Here is a 24574-nt window from a genome sequence, read left to right as displayed (position 1 = left end):
TATTTATTTATTGAAAAACTTGTTAAAGAATAAGCACTGCACACAACAGAAAAGAGAATAAATAAAATAGAGAAAAAAAAGCAACAACAAACTGACTTGAAGCAAAAAACGGGTTATATACGCAGCAGAAAACAAAGAACAAAAAAATGATTTTGTATTGGTAAATGAAACTGAACATTAATAACCAATGCATTAAACCAATGCAATAGCCATACATAAATCACATCAGTTATATATATATATATATATATATATATATTTTTTTTATATATATATATATATATATATATATATATATATATATATATATATATATATATATATATATATATATATATATATATATATATTTATATATATATATATATATATATATATATATATATATATATATATATATATATATATATATATATATATATATATATATATATATATATATATATATATATATATATATATATATATATATATATATATATATATATATATATATATATATGCGATTTTGCATGTTTGAACTAATGGCGTAGTTCTGTTCCAAGGCAGTATACGTATTAAGTATTTTGCAAAATGGATAAGCAACGAGCTGGTTTCTGACCGGTCAGATATTCCAAAGCGGAGAAATGCATAAGATATAAGTGGGTCTAGGCATTGCCCCCGGAAAATACCTCCCCCGTGAAAAATACCGCCTCCAAAAATATCTCCCCCCCCCCTTGGCTAGGTGGAGGTGCAGATGAGGAAGGGGCAATAAATGAGGAAGGAGGAATTTCCCATATATACGGAATAAGTTCTGTTCATTTTGGGATTTAATCTTACTCTTTACTTTCATAATGTCAGCTTAGACCAGAAACATTCCCAGAAATCAAGAGGGATTAAATATTAACTTCAGATTTTTGATGCATTTTTTAAAGTTTTTTTGCCCCCCCCCCGAAAAAAATAACCCCCAAATCACAGTCCTGAATACAGACCTGGGGACATCAATTATTACTTCCATCCTCCTTTGTCTCTTTCTTAGAACTAATTTTGTATTTGAAGGCTCAATAAAGGTTGAAATTGTTGAAGAAAATTTTTTTGGGTAGAGTTGCTCCGGATAAGATCCTCCTGAATTCACACAATATTTACGGCTGCCCCAATAATTTGCTATTCTTTCATATGATTAAACAGTTTTATAGTTATATGTCGTATTTTTGTTTTGTTATTTTCTGTTTTTTTTTCATAGGGGGGTGGCATTTTCTGGGCGGTGGTGGTAAACACCGACCCCCGATAGGAGGGACGACTACTGTATTGTAAAGGCTAGCTTGTGGATGGCGGTTAAGCATAATTTTAATGGAATTTATATGTAAATGAAAATCCTTTCAATTTCGTTTCATTCAAACGCGTAAAAAACTGGTGCTTAATTAAAAATGTCAGAGTAATTTTTAAGGGTTGTTTTTAGTTTCATAAAACAGTCTTTTGAATTGGCCAAACAATAAACAATTCACCAATTGATTCTCGATATATTTGAAAAAGACATATTTAAAAGGAAGAAAACATTAATGAATAAATATAGTAAATAATATCATTTAAATTGGACTGATTTTTTTAAAACATACTGATATTTAAAAAAATTAGTCCCTGAAGTTTGAGCAGTCTTTGATTCTTCCATATTATAACGAAATAAGAAAAGACAGCTCCTATTAAAGTCCCCTATCTGCCTCTCCCATTAAATCTTTTGTGTCTGACAGTGATTGACAGCAGTTGTGTAGAGCCCCTTCTTGTATCTAAATAGTTTTACTTAGCTACCCTTGGACATCCGTATGGTTTTAATCCGCCCAATTCAATTAATCAAATGGGTTAAAGTTTAAGCATTCCTTTTATGTTTCAGATTCACACGCAAGTGTCCAATTTGTGCTTAGTTTATCAATTGAGGTGCAATTGAACAAGCAGGCATGTTGAGCAGGTGGATGTGCCAAGAAATTTATAGTCTAATTGGGTCTTTTCCCAATATGTTATATTAAATTCCAGTTTTTTAAATACACTTTGATAAGCCAAATACTTAGGAACAATTTACAAACATCTCCAGAAAACACTTGTCATTTTTCAATGTCAGAATTTTACAGATTTGAAAAAGATTTCAAAGGAAACAAATTCTAACCGGAAAAAAAATAATGACTCACCAACTGAATACTTGCAACTAAAAGGGTTGAGCGTGGCACTGCAGAATTGAGGACTTGATGAGTAAGGAATATGTCCTGTTGAGCAAGTGAAAAACTCTGGACAATGCCACCCGTGAGATCTTCTAAAGCCTTTGTGGTGAAGCCAGCTTGCAGTGCTTCGTAACTGCCATAAAGTCTAAAAACAGTATTAACGGTACAAAGCTAATATACGTGTCCATTTTATCCTGGAATCATTCTTATTAATTTGACGAGCGGAGAAATCATAGTTATCACAATAGCGTCAGCTTTGTAAAAAGCGATCTCGCATGAATTTTTCTTCCCGGCTTAATTGTATATAGCAAATGGTAGTTGAAGGACTTTAAAGAAGGGCTGATTTAATCCGAATATTAAGACTTGAGTACCCTTTCCAAATGCCAAAACCCATCAAAAGGTCAACCAATAGATCTATTTGCCCCAGGAACCCCAGAAGTCAAATATGACTTTGAATCCATATTGCTCAGAACGATCTAAAGGTGTAAGCACCTTGTAGAGTGACATGATCCATAGATTCCCAGGAGTAAAGGAATCAAATAATGTAATGTGCCAGTTTGAAACTGCACATTCAAAGATACATTTCAATAGAAAAATGGCTATGTTTCAAGTTGTTGAAATCAGGATTGTGCAAAGATCATCTGCACAATTTTAGGAGAGATGGGCCTGAGCTCTCGTCCCCCCTTCTTCTCACCAATAATTCCATAAATATCCTTTTTTTTGCAGATCTTTCAAACCGTGATCGTTCAAGATCATTTAGGGAGCAAGATTGGAAGGTCCAAGCAAAGCTGCTGGGACCAAGCTCTGTAGCCTCCTACTACCCCTACCCTTTCTTAGCTACTGAAGTATACTAATAAAATTAGGGGTATTAAGGAAGATGAAAGAGAAAAGACAAATTTTTCGCTCTTATAAAAATGTATGATTTTATTTTCAACAAATTTGTAGATTAGAGAGGATACAAGAGAAAAAAAAGATATTGATTCTAATCTAGTGATTGAAGTTATGTTGAAATTTTTAGATTTGTTTATAAGTTTGCTCAAACTTGAATTAGTCCGCTCATGTGATTGCGTAAGGTTCAAATGATTGTAGTAACTGATCATAAGCTCCGTTTTTTAACAAATTGTATGCTAGGATCTCGTATTTTTTTACAGAAAACGATTTTAACGAAAACCTGAGGACTCTGATCGTAATTCTTAGGTTTTTCTTTCAAATATCTTTCTTCATCCTGCTCTAATTAGAGGTCTAAGGACTTCGCTGAGATTGTCACCAAACTTCTCTCTTCAGAGCTTTTTGATCTTAGCCCTTTGATGAAGCAAAAAACAAAATCTCATCTAGGCCTATAAGATCTTGGCACTTTGATAAATGAATAAAAGAATATCTGAGCAGAGAGAAACAACATCTTAGATATAACATCTTAGCACTTTGATGAGTAAGAGAGAGGGCTTATAGGCTATATGATGATAACAAACATGAACGGTATATGTTGCAAACAACTTCTTCTTAGGACTTGGCTCTCCCCAGGAAGTGTCTGAGGTCTCCCTAGCTAAGACCTCGTCCCACCACTTTTAACACTAAAGTTTGATTATCGCTTGATTGAAAGTATTTTAGAGTGCAGCATATATAGTCAGTTGACAATTGTAAGTGTTTTTTCCTGAGTAAATTTAATAACATTTAAATCATAAGCTCTATTTTCTTAAGGAAATGCTATTCCAGCAAAAACCTCTTCCAATCTCGAAAAACTGTGATGGTAAGCAAAAAAGAAAATACTTTTTTTACTTCCTTCGTCTTATGATAGAGCATTCCTTCCTGAGGCAGTAAGGAATATAAGGCAAAGTTTAGCCAAAATACCAGCGGTTGAGGGTGAGTAGAAACCTCCCTCATCTATATGATACTTTCTGTTTGTTAGAAGTTTAAATGTTGCTTTTTATTTTCGTAAAAAAATGTTTTTCAGATTTAATTAATGCTTAGATTGAATTAAAAGTTATTGAAAGTTAAAAGTAGATTGAAAAGTTAACTGAAAAGATTAAAAAGTAGATTGAAAGTTAACCCCCTTTAATCTACTGCAATTTAAATGCTTTTACATTAATAACTTATAATGAGTAAACTTAAAAGTGATGATTTTTGAATATTCAGAACAAGCATAAACATCAGATTCTTATGATGTGCATCCAATCTACAAAGTTCAATTTTTAGGGTTTTGATTTGCATCTTCAAGCTTCGTTCTTTACTTACAGCTCATTTCAAAGACTTGTTTGGCCAAAGGGGTCTCTTGTATGTGTGGGAGCTACCACTCCCCTTGTTCACTGTTGTTTACTTGTAAATTGATCCTTTTTTTTTTAGATGGCCGAATCCAAGGGTTCTGAGCAATTGATATCGCGTACGATCATTCGGTTTTACAGCTCTATCGATATAGCATTGTAATCCCGCCTTTCCTTGACTGTTCCTTGTGGAGCATATCTTTACTCGAGGATTGCCCGACTTCCGATATCGCTGGTATAACCTTTTTTTCAGAATACCCCTTGTTTAAAAAAAATAACAAATGCCTACGCGAATCTTTAAAAAGCCAAATATTTTTCCGTTATCAATATGTGCTTTCTAGTAAGTTGACCTCATGCGAATTAACACTGCGAAAAATTTGTGGCAAAACTAAAATTTTAACAGGCAATTTTTCAGGTAATATCTTATAATTTAATCCTCCCCTACAAGTTTTCGAGAAGTAGTTTTCCTATTTAGATGTAATGTACTTCTGTTTGAAAATAGTACTCAGGTATAAAGAAGAAGTTACTTTGCATACGCCTTCTCTAGTAAAGCTGCCCAAAATTCGCCCAAGTCACGTGAATGAAGAAAGATAAGTTTCCCATTGATAGTTGGCAGTTTATCATCTACAACAACTTCAATCCATTCACCAAATCGCCAAAAAAAGAACCTGAAAATGTAAACAAATTAATAGGTTTGTAGATATTTTTAGCTAAATTTTAAAGTCCTACCAGCAATAAAAAGTATAGATTATGAAGGAAAGAAAAAAAAAATCAGAAAAAATCAGAAATCAGAAGAAAAGTTCATTATTTCCTGTGTCCAGCAAATTAAAAGTAGCAATTCTCGTTCAAGGTGAAATGTTGGCAGTAATAAAAGGCAGTAGCCTCGCTTATTTGTCGAAGAAAAAATGAACAGAAATTTAAGCTCAAAATAATTTTTTTTTCAAATACAAGTAAAGAGCCACATTTCAAAATTGAAACTCGAAATGCTTACCAGAGATAAGGGTTGGCTCTCTTTTTAACCCCTTGCACGTAATATTCAAGTAGTTGCTTTTTAAGTGAACTCTTAGACCTTACCACCTTTTCATTTATATTTAGAATAGAAATAAAATATTAAAAAAGGGGTAGAATTTTTTAAATCGTATTAAGGCTAGACAGATTTTTCAGTTTACATGTTGATATTTTTTCTTATTTTTTCAAATTGTTTTGAAATGCTGAAATTATAGATTAAATTTCGTCTAGATAATCTCAAGTCGAAATTGCTTTTGGAAATCGACTTCATTTGATTGAATTCAGAGTTTTTTGAATTCAGATAAATTTTGAGCTCATTGGCTAAAAACTGAATTTCTTTTGCTGGTCGAGACCTGTGAAGACGCTTATCTTTCAATCCAAGGTTTAAAGTTTTAAATTTAGCCTTTTGGTATGGTAAAAGTCGTTACGCATCTTTAAATGATACTCGAAATGAAACAATTTTGGCATTATTTTATTTTTTAAACCTTATACAAATTTTTGTTCATTAATTACATTAGTGCATTTTTTCCCGAGATCCAAAAACAACAAAACAGGATGGGTCTTTTGTCACCCGTAGCCTATAGACTGGACAGCACTGCCTTTCCATTTATAACTAAAATGAAATGAAAATATTGAACAGCCAAAATGATATGAAATATACTTTTAAACAGTGTTCGGTCGATTTGTAGCCTTCCCATGTAAAACTAAAATGAAATGAAAATACTGAACAGCCAAAATGAAATGAAATATACTTTAAAACAGTTTTCGGTCGATTTGTAGCCTGGACAGCACTGCCTTTCCATTTATAACTAAAATGAAATAAAAAAACTGAAAAACGGTAAAACTTTTGATAAGATAGTGAACTTTAAAAGAGAAAAAATCTTTTATAAGAAATTGAATAATTTTTTTCTTTCAAAGTTCTCTGTCTTATCAAAATTTGTACCTGTTTTTCATTCATCTCCTTTTAATTACACCTTTACTTTACTGGAAACCTATTAAAATAAAACAAAATAATGCCAATTGGCAACTAGATTATTTGCGGAAGTGGCAAAAATAGGCATAGTTTATCAAAACATCGAATGAGAGAAACGCAATTTCAGTTTTTGAACGTAAAGCATCTGTCCCTTATTTTAATAAATAAATAAAAAAAATTTTTAACTGAAAGTAAGGAACGACGTTAAAACTTAAAACGAACAAAAATTATTCCGTACATGAAAGGGGCTGTCCCCTCCTCTACGCCTCGCTCTTTACGCTAAAGTTTTTTATTGTTTAAAAAAATAGAGCAGTGAGAAAGTCAAACTTTAGCGTAAAGAGCGAGGCGTTGAGGAGGGGACAGCCCCTTTCATATACGGAATAATTTCTGTTCGTTTTAAATTTAACGTCGCTCCTTACTTTCAGTTAAAAAAACTTGTTTTTTTAAATTTAATTTTTGAACGTTTTTGAATTAATGCAGGTTTTGATTTTGGCTCACCGTACATGAATAATTAAAACGAAATTTTCATATTAATCTTACTTTTATTTGGTTAAATGGCTTTCTCGAAACTTGTTTAATTTTATTTACGAACGTTTTTATTAGTAGTAAATATACGTAACTTACGAATTAATTTACATAACGAACTTCTATATTCATAGGTTTTTAATACGTATATTAGGGGGTTTGCCCCATAGTCAATACCTTGCTCTTTAAGCTAAAGTTCGAATTTTGTTCCAATTCTTTAAAAATTACCACTTAATCACAAAGGCCGTTAATTAGAATAAATAGCTCTTATGAAAGTACTAAAAAATCTTTGGCTTAAAGAGCGATGTATTGACTAGGGGGTGAACCCAATCATAGAGGTAATATTTTCTGTTCGTTTTAAGTTTTGATGCTGCTCCTTACTTTCAGTTGAAAATCTTGTTTTTTTTAACTTAATTTCTGATCTTTTTCTTTAATAATGACGGGAAATCCGGCGCCCCTTCATAGCAATGTCCCTTCCCCCATGAAAACCTCCTTCATGGAAAGATCCTCCCATATAACCCCCGACCCACTCCCCCCACCTACCAGAAAAAATCCCCCCCTGAAAACGTCTGTATACTTCCGAATAACCAATACTATATGTTAACATTGGGTAAACTTCATAACTTTCAGCCCTCCCCTCGGGGACTTCGGGGGATTAGATCATCCTAAAAGACATAGTTATCATATTTTTGACCATGCTGAACAAAATGGCTTTATCAAAATTTTGATCGGGTGACTTTGGGAAAAAAATAAGCGTGAGAGGGGGCCTAGTTGCCCTCCATTTTTTTGGTCACTTAAAAAGGGCACTAGAAGTTTTAATTCCCGTTCCAATGAGCCATCCCACGATATTCTAGGACCACTGGGTCGGTACGATCACCCCTGAAAAAAAAACGAGAAAAAAACATAAAAAAACAAATAAACACGCATCCGTGATCTTTCTTCTGGTAAAAAAAAAAATTCAAAATTTCACATTTTTGTAGATAGGTGCTTGAAACCTCTATAGTAGGGTTCTCTTATAAGCTCATTATGAAGGTGTGATTTTCATTAAGGTTCTATAACTTTTAGAGGGTCTTTCCCCCTTTTTTCTAAAGTCAGCCAAATTTTCTTAGGCGCGTAACTTAGGCGCGGAAATTTATATATTTGAAATCAGCATTAAAATCTGATTCTTTTGATGCATCTATTGGTGTCAAAATCCCGTTTTCTAGAGTTTCGGTTACCATTGAGCCGGGTCGCTCCTTGCTTACAGTTCGCTACCATGAACTGTTTGACAACGAATTTTCAGACAAACTTTCTTCTACATTTTAAACTTTCTTCATATGTAGAGAGAGTCAGGTGAAATAAGTTTTCTTGAATTGGCTCAAATATCTATTACCGAAAATATCTGAAAGTTTTTTTTTTCCTTTGGTTCAACTGATTTTTTAATATAAAATAACAATTAGCCGGGAAATCGATTTTTTTACTCTAGGCATGTTCAGAGGGATTTATTTAAATAAATAATATTTATTTATTTCGATAAAGAATAATTTCTCTTCAGATTTATCCGTCAATATCTGTTATAAAAATGATTATTATATTTACATAAAACGTCGGTTGGCGACACAGACTGCTTATTTCATGGCTATCTCTTTATGGAGCTGTACTATCTTATAGTCCACTTTAGTTGTTTGTACGAATAGATTAATACTAAAATAATTGAACTCTGGAAACTCGAAAAGATATGAAAAACAAGAATATTGTCCAACCGAAGTTCAGTGCCCTTCGGAGGAGAAAAGGGGTGAAGGTAAATACTTGAGAAAACTGAAGCATGGGTTGAGGAACATTGCCTGGAGGGCACGTAGGATGACAAGCTGTAGGGAAAACCATGCAAGAATCTTAAGATTTCTGTTAGGAAGGCTAAGCGGAGAAGCACATTTTATACTTTTAAACAGTTTTCGGTCGATTTGCTGGCTATCTCAGGATTTGCCCTCACTGGCATTGTGGCCCTATTTGGCCAGATGAGAAAAAGATATGCGTAAAAAAGAGAAAACGAGGAAATTTCCGGCCAATAAAATGAAAAAAAAGCAAATATTTTGGCGGAGACCTCCGCTCAACCGTCCTCAGTGCAGACATAAGAAAATAAAAACAAACCGTAAAAACAACCACTAAAATAAATAAAAACCAACTGTAAAAAACAACAACTAAAGTAAAAGAGACTTTTTCCATGCAATGATGGACCAAAGTAGAAGGGGAGGTGCTACTCCCACGGGGCACCCCTGCTGCCACCTATAACTTTTTTTACATAGTTTAATGAGGACAGGGTCAATGACCTCTTTCTCAATGGTCTCTTTCTCCAGGTGTGTTTTTGGCACGCTCTCAGCGAATGTTATGATCCAGAAATAGTATTTGTTGTTGTTTCCGAGGCAAATGTCAAGGTCAATGTTGTTGTTGTAAGCGCACGCTCTCAGCGAATGTTATGATCCAGAAATAATATTTGTTGTTGTTTCCGAGGCAAATGTCAAGGTCAATGTTGTTGTTGTAAGTGTACGCTCTCAGCGAATGTTATGATCCAGAAATAGTATTTGTTGTTGTTGCTCGAACCAAATGTTATGAGTTTCCCGGAAACAGTTAGATCACGTGTTTCCTTCTCAGCCAATCAGAGGGCTTTGTTTACATAACAATTTGACCTTGAGATTTCGTATATAACGGGCATGCAATGTGATTCAATTATCAGAAAGTATAGTGAGACAATGGATAGAACAATTAACATAATTGATGAGCTTGAGGTCTTGGCAGCCGCAATTAGCAATGTAAGTGCATTTTTATTTTCAAGCGAATTTTCCTTGGACACCCTCCAGTATATTCAGCTAAATAGTAAATAAATTCCTTTACCCTCAAACCCCCCCACCATTGTTTTACAATCAAATTCTCGCAAAAAGAAATAATTATCCTTTCGTTAAATTCCTTCCTTCTATATTTCCAGCTAAAGCGATCACTGACTTCTGTCAATTTTTAATGAAAATGCCGCTCTGTTTTGACACAAGACTCCAATTTGAGGCCTATAATTAGCTATCACCCTTTCCGGTTTACAAACGCGGTCAACGGAACTATTCTTCCGTCAAATTAAAACACAATGATGCAATAATTAAGCTAGGCCTACACAACCTGTATGGAAGTAGAGAAACAAGTTATTTTCGAATTAGGGTCTAACAATATCCCCCCCCCCTCCCAAATTGTCTTACAATCCCAAATTCCCGCAAAAAGAAATATCCTTTCGTTAAATTCCTTCCTTCTATATTTCAAGCTAAAGCGATCACTGACTTCTGTCAATTTTTAATGAAAATGCCACTCTGTTTTGACACAAGACTCAAATGTGAGGCCTATAATTAGCTATTATCCTTTTCGGTTTACAAACGCGGTCAATGGAACTGTTATTCCGTTAAATTAAAACACAATGATGCAATAATTAAGCTAGGCCTACACAACCTTTTTTGAATTAGAGAAACAAGTTTTTTCCAACTTCTGGTCTCACAATATCCCCCCCCCCCCTCCCCCATTGTCTTACAATCCCAAATTCCCGCAAAAAGAAATACCTTTTCCATAAATTTCTTCCCTATATATGTCCAGCTAAATCCCTAGCCAGCTAAATCGGTCTAGCCAAAGGGTTTTGTTTTGGTTGTCAAATTAAAATGATTTTAGGCAATAATTAAGCTAGGCCTATGCAACCTGTATAGAAGTAGATAAATGCATTCTAAACAAAATAATTGCTAACAATATATTTAAGACATTATGTAAAAGGGGGGAGGGGAGCAATGCCTTGCTTCTAACAGCTTCGCTGTAAGTAAATTATGTAAAAAGGGAAGGCAATGCCTTCAATTCTACCGCCATCAGTGTAAAATGAAAACAAACTATTTCTTCGCATTAAAAGTAAGGGGGATTCGGTGTGTAGACATGTGCACCCATTGACAAGAAAACTAATGTGTAAATATATGCATTGCCTCTCTAGACATGTTTTTAATTTTTTCAAGCTTTCAATAAAGTTTCTTTTATATTCCCGGGCGTGAATCCAGAATTTTTGTTGGGGGAGGGGGTTAGCACTTTTAATAGTGACAAAATAGAAAAGATAATTGTTTCTTACCTTAATTGCTTCTTCATCATTTAGTGATTTTAGCTATAACTTTTGAATAAAAGGTAGTAAGATATGACGTTCGCTTGAATAAAACGAATGATTAACTCACTGAGAGGGTAGAGTGAGGGTGGGTTAATTTTTCTAACTTTAGGGGGGGAGAGAATACGGGTTTTTTCCTGTACTAAAATGAGATAAATACTTTTCTAATCAAAATTATGTTTAATAACTTTCTTTCTTTAAAAAGAGAGAAATTAGTTTAATACTAATTTTTTCTTCTCTTCTTTAAGGCAAATTATGAGGAATTTGCGGACCCTACATCGAAGAGAGCTATGGCTGGCGCAAATAGCGAAGAATGCTTGTCGCCGCCACCCGCTAAGAAAGCGAGGGCCAATAATGCGCCCCCTGCGAAGGCTATTGTCATGCAATATGGTCGCTGGCCAAAACCCTCTAGCTCCACGCTACTTGACCCAATGCAACCTCTCAGAAAACCAAAGAGAGAGTGGGCGAATAGCTACAATGCCGAAGCCCCACCTACGCAAGCTTTTTCAAGGGTCTCAGAAGCTGTCCCGGCTGCACAAGTCACAGCTCCTGTACAAGAAATTAACGTCACCGCTCCCTCCACCCTCCAACACACGTTATCTGGTCCTTCGGGCACCCAAGCCCAGACGGATTATGCAAATGTAAGCATTTTTTTCCTACCTATCTATTTCTTCCAATGTTTTTTCTTTTTCACTATTTTTCAATATAAACTTCTCTCAGCGAGATATTAACCCCTATCACATATCTAAATGTAATTTTTTACAATGAAACCGCTCTTCTCTCTGTTGCTATCGCTTCACATATAGTTTAGATACCATTGAAACTCAAAATGCTATTCCATTTACAATTGAATATTATCTTGCTTTAATTTTTGGCTTAAAGCTCCGCACAAGCATATAAATAGATCTGTTTCATCCCCTTTTCCTGTTCTATCATTAGCGAGGGTTAGACCGCCAAAGCTAGGCTTTCAATGCTTTAACATAATTCTATTGTTCGATCAAGAAAATTAGCTGTGTATTGTTTGCAAAATTAAGAAATTGGAATTTTAGGTAGGAGCGAAACAAGTTATACCACAAAAAATAATAATTGCTATTTATGACATTGCTGAAAAGGGTGGGGCCTAGATAACCTCCAATCTCTTTGGTCACTTAAAAAACGCACTAGAGCTTTTAATTTCCATTTTCATAGTTTTAAGAGAGATTATTCTTTTGTCACATATTGGCGTTCTAATTTACATTGAATATTTCTATCGTGCCAAAGATTTTAGTGAGGGGGAAAGCGAGTTAACGGTTCCAGTCTGGAACACTCGCGCAAGAATTAGAAATATTTCAAACTTTGATGGGCATTATGTAAAGGGGGCTGGGAAGAGCTTCGGGTGGTGCGGCATGAAGCTCTGCGGGCCCGAAAAGCGCCGCAAGGATGCGCCGCGGCCAGGAAAGTGCCACAGGATGTACTACAGGGGGATGCGCCGCATGATGCGCCGCAGGGATGCGCCGCGAAAAAAAAATATTAAAAAAAACGTCTACATAAAGCGATGTTGTATATTACCTTAAGTTGAATTAACTAAATTCTTTTAAGCAACAATAATTTTAACCGTAAGGATAATTTGAAAATAAGCTATTTTTTCATTTATAGCTTGGTGCATTGGTCCCTTATTCACCGTCCAGTGAGGAAGGGGATGAACCACCAGCGGAGTTTCAAGACAATGATAAATGGGACAATATCATTGAAGTACCTTTTAGTATTTATGACTATTTAAATGCTTTTTTTAATGTAGAACCTAGCACAGTTGAACTGGTAGACTTGATCCCGAACACTTGGCAGCCTTTAAAGGATTTCAATGGGAACCCTCCTCCTCCAGCTTCCGATACCCTAACGAGTCCACTTCAAGCAACTGAATTGGAACATAGCCAAAATATTGTTGAACAACTGGGGGGAGGGGGTACATCTTTCCCCGATTTTCAATTATCCAATACAATATTAAATAATATAGTTGTTTTCACTGCAACGTTTGGGGATCCTTTTAATACACTTATGGGGGGAAATTTTGTTTTTGATCCTGTAGAGATTGTGCATGCCTAGGTAGATAAAATCCGTACACTACTAGAGAACCAAATTCACTTGTGGGGGGGTAGGGATTCAATTAAGGTTTCTATTGTTTTAAAGGTTTTTTATTTGAATGAGGGGAAAAGTGAGGTGTATTATCATTATTTAAAGTCCGAGATACGCGTAATTTATAAGATTTTAGAAAATTTCGAGGGTGTTTTGTGTGATTGTGTAGGGCAAATTATCGCGCATCTCGTGAACTATAACGAAAACGGGAGTAGGTCTGTAGTTTTCTTTATTGACAATTTAAGCATGAATATTTGTAAATTTTAGAAGGGCTTTATTTTAAGAGGGGGGTATGAAAGGGATACAGTTTTAAAATATAACGCAGATCTAGTAGGTTGACGTGGGGTTCAGAAGATCTGTTTTGAAACATATCAAAAGTGTTTCAAGTATGCTTTCATCATGTCAGCATTTCATCCTCTACCAGTTGACGCAACTAAGATGAACTTACATCATTGGGCTTTGCAAGGGAAGGAAGGTTCCGTTTTCCCATTTGTAGAATTCTCATGCCTAGAAGGGAAATATCCAGTGACGCTACAATCTATTGATATGTTTGAAAGAGCCAATGCTCACTTGAATATCGGTGTTACTGTGGTTCAATACGAAACAGAATTTTAAGATGGAACTCGCTCAAAAAAGAAGGGGGTGGTTTTCCCCGTAAGGGGCCCCTCAGTTGATGTGGTTAAAAACTGGGTGTGGTTGCTATACAAACCACCTAGAGAACCGAACGCAATTGGACAATTTAACCCGATCACTGACATTAGGCGCGGACGAGGGGTTGGTAAGCAGCCAGGGGTGCGTTTCTACCACCCGAAGTGCATATCACAAGTCCGTCGTGATATGAGACTACGGTATCATATGAGGCATTTTAGAAGGCACGGCTACCAGAGAGTGGAAACGGTTTCAGGGGATAGGGCAATTTTAAGTTTCAAAAATTGCCAGAACACCCTTCTCCAGCACAACAAAATATCTTTGGGCTGCAAAGCTAAGGTGGTGGAGGTGAATGACCCACAATATCCTAATTGTATCAAAGACTATCATATCATTGCAGAGTCCTATGTTACTGCACACCGAGATAATACTATCACCCTGTAACGGTTGGAAAGAATATAATTCCTAGATGAGAACGAGTTCATGGTCCAGTCACTGACGAAACTAATTGGCATAGCTCATGGCGCTATTTCTCGTTGGAGAAATACGCATTATCCAATGGTGTGGTCTGCAGAGGATCGTCTCGCGATTAAAAATCAAAAAATATGTTGGGATTGTAAGGGGAAGTTTGTAGAGGAGGATAAGGGGACTAAAGGAAAAGAGGGGGGAGGGGGAAAGTCAGAGACCATGATCACTTGTGGCAGGAAATATCATCTGGGGGTAGTAATTTTAGGGGGGTAGCGCATCAATCGTGTAATTTAAATGTTAGCCAGCAGTTTTTTATCCCATTTTTTATCCACACTTCTAACTATGACTTAAAATTTATTTTACCAGCACTGGTATGTATGCACAAGGAGGGAGGGGGAGTAGACAGCCCGTGGGTAAATAATTCATTTACCTACAACATTATTCCCAAATCGGCCGAGAAGTTATTGCTTCTTGAGCTGAAATGGCAGGCCGTGGATAACGGGCGTGCTTCTTGGAATAAAAACATGTTTTTAGATTACTTTAGTTTTTTCCTAAAATGCTTAAGTTAATTGATTCAAGTGTAGAAAAGCGACAGTTTTGATAGCTTTCCCTTGCTAAAACAGCACTTTCCACACAGTGAAATGTAAGACCTATTGACCAGCAAAGGTATATATACATACGACTATTACTGTTCTGGCGCTCGCTTAAGTGAGGAGAAACTACCTCCAATTGAAGCTTTTTACAATTCACTGACCAACAGCGAATGCACAGTCAAGGATTATGAGTTTGCCAAGAAGGTGTGGTCCAAGGGGGATTATAAAAATGGGTGGGATTATTGCAGACTGTACTTGGTCAGTGAAGTTCTAACTCTGTTGGATATAGTCTGCAAGAATACAGACCAGATCTATTCAGAGTTCGGGTTAGATATAGGATATTATTTTTCCACACCCCATTTAGTAATGGATTTAATTTTAAAAATTAGCAGGGAGGAAATAGACCTAATCACCGATGTAGATCAGCACCTTTTTGTAGAGCTTTCAATGCGGGGAGGGTAAGTTTCTCATGGTAACCGTGTCTTATCAACCGATCCAAGCGGACATAGCACCGGTGTAAAGTCAAATGCAGTGCTCTTGGACATAAACTTGTTATGCCCCTCGGCAATGTCACACTACTCTTTACCGTGTAGGAACTATCAATGACTTGAGAATTCTTTTGAGTTTCCAGACATTGCTACCATCGAGGACAACGGGCCACAAGGATGGTTCTTTGAAATTGACGGTCACATTCCGCTGGCGCTTCACGACTCAGTCAAAGATTTTGTCTTTCCCTGTATCAATCGACCCATGAGGAGGGACTCTCTGAGCCCCTACAATCGATCATTGGTTGAGGATATGGGGATGCACTGGACTCCCCCAAACAGAAGCTGATTGCTGATTTGGACCCTAAGGAGAATATCGTTGTTCACCACTTGATTTTGCACTGAATGGTGAGCAACGGTTTCATAATCACAAAAATACATAAGGTCCTTCAGTTCAACCAGCGACCATACTTGAAAACGTTTATCGACACCATTTTCGATAAAAGTTCAAAGCCAAACTCAAACGTAGAGAAGGACATGTGTAATCTCATCCTAAATTCAGGGTTTGGCACAATGTTTGAAAGTGTTCGTATCAGATCTTGCTGCGACATCGTGACTAACCCTCAAGAGTGTGCACAAATCATTGCCGATCCCAATTTCACATCGTTCACGAGTATAAAGACTGGCATGGTTCTTCTACACAGGAAAAAGCTAAATGTAGTACTGAAAAAGAATATAGTAGGTGGCAGGTCAATTCTGGAAATTTCAAAGAAACTCATATTGTCGTTTTTTTACAATGTGTGCAAAGTGTAATCGTCACGGGTGTGGGAGGTTAAAGCTTACTATGTTAATACTGATTATCTGCTGTTAAAGATAAATGGGACTGAATATATATTGGATGATTTACAAAATAGGGTGCACATCAGCTCGCGGATGGATTTCACCAACTGGAATCCATCCCTCTACCCCGAGCTGGTGAAACGTCAAGCCCCCAACCAATTCTTAATATTTAAATCAGAGACGGGGAGTGATTGGATATCCAGGGGGGTGTTCCGTGGCCCCAAAGCTTAGTGCGTTAAAACTCATGGTGGGGATGAAAAGAAGGCGTGTAAAGGGGTGCGTACACACTTTCTAAAGAGCAATTTCTACATGAACGTATACAGAGACTGTGTAAAAAGTAGCCTAGTGTCAAGAGCACAAGTGCCTGAGATTTACTCTCTACATTATAGATATTATACCGTGAGAGTAGAAAAAAATATAATATTATTTATATCCGAATCGGTATGTGCTCGAGAATTATGGACGATTCTACCTCATGACCACCACCGTATTTAAGATAAGTTTGATTATATAAAATATTGCAATCAACTTAGTCTGGATAAATTAACCTAACCAACTAACCACCATCACTCAACCTGTTCATAAATTAACCTAACCAGCTAATCTAACCCAAGCACTAACCACTGACCCAACTAACCCATCCACTACTCCCCTGCAGTAGCAGTGACGACAACTATTCTTTTTCCATCGCGGTTCCCGGGGGGTGGGGGGTCCTTCCCGCGGCCGCCCAGGGGGGTGGGGGGGGGGGTCCCGCAAGCGGCCGGCCGGCCTTCGGCCCCGCGGTCCCCGGGGGGTGGGGGAGTCCCACCTTTAAATTCACTGTAATGTTCAACTGTGCTATTGTTCCAAGTGTATTTTGCTGTACAAAAGTGTTGTAAAGAAAAATGTTGTACAAAAAGTGTTATACAGAAAAGTAATGTATAGACAAGTGTTAATGTACAAAAGTGTTGTACAGAATAGTGTTTAAAGACAATAAGTGTTTATTATAAAGTGTTATCATTGCAGTTCATGTTGAACAAATAGAGTTTTCATGTTGACCAAGTGTCATGTTGAACAAGTGTTATCATATTGCTGTAATAAATGCTGTCATGAAATATTGTTGTTCTTGAATAGATAGGTCTATGGGGAAAATTACTTCTTATTCACTGAGCGCGTATGATTTACAGTTAGTCATTGTCCGAGTGCTATCAACAGAATGTATCAATTTAAAACACCCTTCAGATCATTTCTGTGTGGTCCCTCGATTTCAGGGGAAACAACGCTTTTAGCTAGAATAATTAAAAATTGCGATAAAATGTTTATAGAAAAACCGAAAAAATCTACTAATGCTATAGTATCTGGCAAGAGTCTTATGATGAAATAAAAGCTTTTGCCACAACCATACCAATACAATTAATACGGGGACTTGATGTTTTCAATAGTATTGAACCGAACTCGTGGTTGATTATTGATGATTTGGCTGAATCCATTAAACAGTTCTCACAGGAAATGATACAACTGTTCACTGTTCGCTCCCATCATGAACCCATTTCCATAACCCTGGTTCTACACAATCTGTTTCATCAGAGCAAATGTATGCGAACCCTTGCTTTGAATTGCACTATCTATATTATCTATCGAGTCGTTCGTGATTCTAGCTCACTCATAACTCTCAATAAGCAGATATACCCTGGCGCCCCTAAATTTCTGATGTCAGCGTACACTCAAGCGACTAGCAAGCCCTATGGTTACATTTTATTGGATCTTAATCAGAGCACGCCCGAGGATCTTCGTGTAGTCACCGACATTTTCAACAATGAAATTACAGTATATCTTCCGGTGAACAGTAGAAAAGGCTATTAGTCGCCATTATGACACTGAAGAAACTACACGAACAACGGCATTTATTTTCCGTTTTAAGCACTTCAAAACCATTGCTTAGGAAGGCTATACTCAAACATGGTGTTGACAATGATTTAATTAATCTAATATCTGAACTTTGTTTAAATTTAACTGAGGGCAATGTTCAACTGCCAGAAGTTGTTAGACAACAGACAACGCAACATCGTGCCACTGTCAGCGCCTTGGATTTTAAAAACAAGTGAAACAAATTTAAAAGAACACGGCTCCTTCAAGCAGACGGTAGCTTTTTCACACTTTTACAGCCAATAATTTTAGGACTTATGAACAGTTTTCCCTAGAGAATGATTAAACCCAATAGATTGACAACATTTGAACTTGTTCTCTCGCCCGTCGAACATTTTGAAGACAATCTAAGCAAATTCATTAATGAAGAGAATATTGCCGATGATAAAAAACTGATTTTACTTCAAGATGCATTGCGACGTGTGGACAAACATAAACCATATCGTGAGAGACCCGTCGCTGATCCCTCTAAACATGAAGTATCTCAAGATTCTGCACAATCACAGGAGAAGGAATTGAATTCGATTGTATTAAAAATTGGAAATCTATTGCCACTGACTTATCGAGAACAGAGTAAAAGAGTATTATCTTATCTCGTGTTGGAAACTGGCGATCAAGTTCAAGTCGAGAGCACAGGGAAACGAATTATAATTCAAGGAAAAAGTTTTAATCTAGTTGATTTAATTTGTGATATGGTGACGAATCGTAAAGGACTTTTATCCTTTGACGATAATCTATACACCTTTCTAAGTGTATCAAACTTTCCCAAAAGTCTTATTGGCAATAAGCAAATTCTAAAGAAACTAAGAGAATATAGACCTCCAACAACACCATTTAAAAAAGAAGAAGATTCAATATTTGAAGATACTATTAGCACTACTGATTTTACAACACCTGTGGTTGATAGTCAAAAGCGAAGACGAATTGATTCACCCACCAGTTTGCAAAAGTGGAGTGGACATTACACTACATGTTTACGTTCAAAATGGATGAAGTTCTCAAAAGTGTCTATGAAAATATTGGCGAAGCGGGAAGTTTAAGTGCTCCCAAAACGCTTTCCAATGTCTCTGGAGCCACATTGAATAAAGCAAAAGAGTATCTAGAGAATAAACCAAGTTACACACTACATCGGAATCATAGGCTTCGCACCAAACAATATCGACAAATTAAAGCCTTTTTTCCTCTGCATATAATGCAAACAGATCTTTTAACTTTAGATACAGTTCAACGGCGTCACAATGCACCCTACAAATATATTCTAGTGGCAATCAGTATCTTTAGTCGCTATGCCTATGCCATTCCACTACGATCAAAGAAAGGTGTTGAAGTTGCTCGGGCCATTGAAAGTATTCTAGAACAGGATTCATATAGAAAAATTCAATCGGATCATGGCAGTGAATTTGTTAATCCCCATGTGCAAAAGGTTCTTTTGAAATATAATACAACACTTTATCATAGCCACAGTCCGATAAAGGCTGCATTGGCTGAACGATTAATAAGTACGATTCGTCAATTAATTTCAAGGTATTGTACACTGAAAAATACACCGTCTTTTATTCATTATTTAGATAAAATAAGGTTTATTTAAAATCAGTGACCAAATCGATCTCTATACAATTCTATACCAACGGATGTTCATTATAGTGAAAATAAATTTAATGCTTTTCTAAAACAATACTCCAATGGTAATGAGAAAATAAAAAAGAAGAAATTCAATGTTGGTGATACTGTTCGAATTAATAGAACCACCAATATTTTTCAAAAGGGAAATTATTTATGGAGCATCGAACTTTTTATGTCAAAAATCCTGGAAACCGAGCCCACGACATATCGACTACGAGACTCCAAATATGATGAGATTCTCAGCTGTTTTTCTGAATATGAACTGCAAAAGTTAGAAACACTAGTGAAATTTATCAAATTGAAAAGATATTAAAGAGACGTGCCCATAGGGGTAAGAAACATTCGCTTGTTCGCTGGCTAGGATACAACTCAGATTTTGATTCTTGGGTCGGTTTTGAAGGCATTAACAATGCCCAATGATTTGTATGTGACTTTCATGTCCAATGTCTCCGATTCACTCTACAATGACCTGAATAGAACAAGTGATTTTTGGACGAAACTCTCCCCCACCATCAAATTCGACGGAAAGTATGAAGTGGCTCTTGTCGATTGTATTCTCAAAAATACTTATGACATTCTGAGAAAGGATCGTAAATATGAAATAAAAATCAGACTATATGATTGTCCACCACCTCCAGGTGATCAAGAACAAGTTCAAAAATCAATTGGTTGGATTATCCATATATTGAATTACCCTATGAGGAACTCACTTGTATGAATGATTTATGGCTTACTATCAATAAAAGAATTTCCGCTCGTAAAAAGGGAGCTTTTCATTTCAACTATTCAAAGGAGGAGGGAAGATCTACATTAGTTTAACTATTGCCAGTGAAAAGGTTATTCTCAACGATAATCGAAAGGATGTTCTTGGCTTTAAGCTGAATATAATCAATGGTAAAAGTGCCGGAAACACTAATTTCATTTTTGCTGACTACCCGCCTGCCTTCACCACAGACACCTGTATATTTCTCTACGCATCGTTTGTGGAAACATCTCGGGTTTGCAATTCAAATGTCCCCCTCCTACGAGTTCTTGAACGAAAAACCAATCAAGAGCATATTCATCACTATAATATAAAGCATCTTCAGTACGTTCCCGTAAACACTTCCTATTTGGAACTCTGTCAGTTAACACTAAGAACCTAATTGGGTGATCCAATAGCAATTTCAAAAGGTTTGGCTGTGATTACATGCCATTTTCGACCCATCGTTCAACATCAAGATGTCTAATAGAAAAGTGGTATTCTCTGGCCCTGATATTTATTTCTATTTTAAAGTTCTTGATCCGATACAGAAGAATAATAGAATGGACTATTACAAAGATCCTTCGTTAATTAATGGTTACGGTCTTGGTCGCTGGTTTGCTAAGCTGTTTTGGTCCTCGCTACCACTTGCTACAAAATATCTTGTACCGGCTGCGAGAGATCTTGCATCCTCTACACTATACGATTGGGGTTCTGGCAAGGATTTTAAAAAAAAGTGCTTCGGAAAATCTTTGGTCTTGTGCATGAACCCTTGGCAAGAAACTAAAACAAAATGGAAGAGGCTTAAACAGCCCAAGAAACCATGCATCACTCGTCAGTCTCTACTCAGGTCGGAAACGAAAGACATCACCCCTCTTTTCAAAGACAAGAAGGAAAAAGCGGACACGTAGTATAACCAGAAGCCCCAGGAATAAAATTGTTAGATCGAAACTAGATTTCTTCTCCTAAAATGTCATACCTACCACATAAGGATTCTCACCTTCAATATCCACCTCATTGAATCTATTCAATGCCGGAAATGTTGACGTGAGTGTCAACTATGAATACTATGAACAATTTTATCACCTACAACCCCTCTCCGTCAATATCCACTTTCAAATTTATTCCAATGAAGACTAATTTATAGATTTATCGTCCACATTTATAGATTTACAAATGAAAGTCCGGAAATCCGATAATACAATGCCAATTCGAGGCGATGGGATATCCTATGAAAATTGTATACTACATAATTTATTTCGTCAAATTAGTGTCTACATCAATGGCACGCTGGTGAGCACAAGCAACAATCTCTCCAACTATGCAAGCTATATGCAATTCATGCTGATGACACCCAAGTCATACAAGGAATTGAGAGGCACCTTCAATGGATATGAATATATTACTAATACTGATAGTACAGATGCACTTAAAAATGCTACAACTAGTGATTTACATCTAGTTTGAAAAATATATCATGAAATATTTAATATACCACATTGGCTGACGCCCAATTTTAAAGTGGATATAAAATTGACGCTTGCACCACCCAATTTCATATTGAGAAAAGAACTTGCTGCCAATCCCGATGTAAGTCTCTCCCTCACCTCGGCAATACTCCATGTACGCAAACAACAGGTTATGAGTTCTGTTGCTTTGGCCGTGGAAAAGCTAAGAGCCAATGGAAATAATATTAAACCACATGTTCCTCATACAATCACCAATCAGCGTCATATTGCCATGGGCTCCCGTACCTTCACCGACTCATCCTTTATCAATGGCAAAATCCCCTTGAAACTGGCATTGACATTTGTACAGAGTGCCAGTGCAAAATGATCATGGACCGAATGCCCACATAAATTCGAGATGTTTAGACTTTCATCTCATGTATGCAAAGTAAATGGTATCCCACTCTAAAATCTATATTTTGATAAATACAATAGAACATTGTATGAGTTGACCATGCAAACCCTAGATCATGATTCGCAACTATTTGAAAATGGTATAACCGAAGATATGTTTGCTAAAACACATGGTGTCATTGTATTGGATTTGTCTGGTACACAGGATATGAGTATAGCACGTACGGGGACTTTACGTTTAGAGTGTACAATTGCCGACCCATTGGCTGAGAGTGTTGCCCTAATCTCACTAAATCAATATGAAACCTATTGGGAAATCACTCCCGAAGGTAGTGTTCTACTAGACTTGGCGCCATGAACACCAGTCAAATAATCAGTTTTTTTAATATGGATCCATACATGTCCCATTACAAATCCTATTATCGACCCTCAGACTATCTTGGAAAAATTAAAAGCGTGAACAATACCTTAATAATTGTTAATAGCATTCCGTCGACTGTGCTGTCGGGTTATTGGCTGTGCCTCTTTCAAACAATGAAGACAATTGAATTTTTTGATCCTCTTGGCCTACCATATACATTCTACACGCCTCACATCAGCAACTATATTGAGAGAAGAGGGAAAACTATTACTCAAAATCGAAAGAGGGCGCAGGATCTAATGACTAAAAGCTGTGGCTTCCATGCGCTACTATATTTTGTGTTCCGATGTCGGGGCTATACTTACAAGCAGATTCTCCACATTTATGGTGACAATCCACGTCTGAACGACTTTCTAGTGGAAAATATACTTACAAGTGTATTTAATATTGATTTCAGTGCCCTAAGAATAAAGTGCTTAAAAATGTTTGTGAATTTGTTTATTAATAAAATGTATATATACAACAGTGTCTTTAAATCTTCACTTTTAGATTTCTTCATCGGTGTATAGGCAACTATCGTGAACCACTAATGCTGGTAAATCATTTGGATTCACTGTATATTGATCTTTATTGACGGCAAAGTCAGGGTCACATTTTCTGCAGTACAATGTAACTTCACTCTTGTCATATCTCTTTATATAGTTAATGATACTATTTGCATTCATATTATGAAATTCAAGAGTTTCAATCTGTCTATTTGAAGCAATATCACATACAGTGTTTTCAAATGGTGTATCGCATTCGGTAACTGCCAAATAAAAATCACATGGTTTATAGTCATAATAGGCAGTGTCATCACGGCAGTGATGTAATCACCAAATTGTCTTGTTACCCCAACAGTTAAATCGTAGACAATATTCCTCTTCCCAGAATAATTTAAATCCACGACGATACCAATCTCGTAGAAATAAACTGAAATCCTGTTTAGGATTCTTTCAAATCATAGCGGGGTAAGTATTACCCCACTGATCGCATTTATCATTGTGACAATAGGAGCAGAGGTGCCCGCTAGGGTGAGAGTTACACACCTGCTCATGACATGAATTACATCCTTTAATTTGTACCGCGTAGCCTCTATGTAATTTGCAAGGATTACATAATTTACACTTTTCACTATAGTCATCAATAATTGTACAATTCTCGCATTGAGTCCAACTGCCAAGAGTGTACAAGCACAATGGACATATATAGAACATTTTGGTTTCCGATGTCAACTCTCTCACAGCTAAAACGAAACTGATCGTCTTCGCTCGATAAATTCAAAGTGTAGGAAAGGGGAGAGGAGTAACTCTGTGACTCTGCCTCTTTCGAAGGAGGAGCCATCTACATTGGCAATCAAAGTATATCCACAATATGATTCTGCCGTGTCGTGATCAATATTTCAATAAAATGAACTTAAACATTTGAGTCACATTTTAAAAATTTCACTCAATAGTTACCTGGTGATGACAGAGATTTCATTATGTTTTCAAGTGTTCCCTGAGAGAATATTCTGTGTTGAAAAGATAACGCAAGAAAATAATCATCCAAAATGAAATTTTTTTCCACAAACATTGGATTTGAGCTAATTCTCTCTTTCTCAAATTTATTCATTTTTCAGTCCTTTCACTCTGACTGCTGACTCTAGACTGAGCCTGATTCGTTAGCCCTAACCAGAAAAGAAAGGGAACATTTTCGATTTCGAAACAATTTTATTGAATAATTACAACAACATCAATAATACAGAGCATGTACAATTAGCGATACAGTTTATTGTCTTCGATATGTTTCACTAATGC

General features: G+C 36.4%; 1 protein-coding gene across 2 annotated transcripts in view; it reads right to left on the bottom strand.

Moving 5' to 3' along the window:
- The window catches only part of LOC148952117 (calpain-11-like), a 286884-nt gene that overhangs the window by 173847 nt on the left and 88463 nt on the right, over nt 1-24574 (bottom strand). For both annotated transcript variants that reach the window (XM_089088849.1, XM_089088850.1), the window contains exons 5-6: nt 4975-5115; nt 2160-2334 (exon numbers count right to left, since the gene is read on the bottom strand). In XM_089088849.1, coding sequence (XP_088944975.1) covers nt 2160-2334; nt 4975-5115 — 316 coding nt within the window. The remainder of the gene's footprint in view (nt 1-2159; nt 2335-4974; nt 5116-24574) is intronic.

This window comes from Artemia sp. Qi Xiang Cuo, chromosome 5 (genome assembly GCF_049724085.1).
Source record: "Artemia sp. Qi Xiang Cuo chromosome 5, ASM4972408v1, whole genome shotgun sequence".
Lineage (NCBI taxonomy): Eukaryota > Metazoa > Arthropoda > Branchiopoda > Anostraca > Artemiidae > Artemia > Artemia sp. Qi Xiang Cuo.
This window is presented reverse-complemented; position numbering and strand designations above follow the sequence as displayed.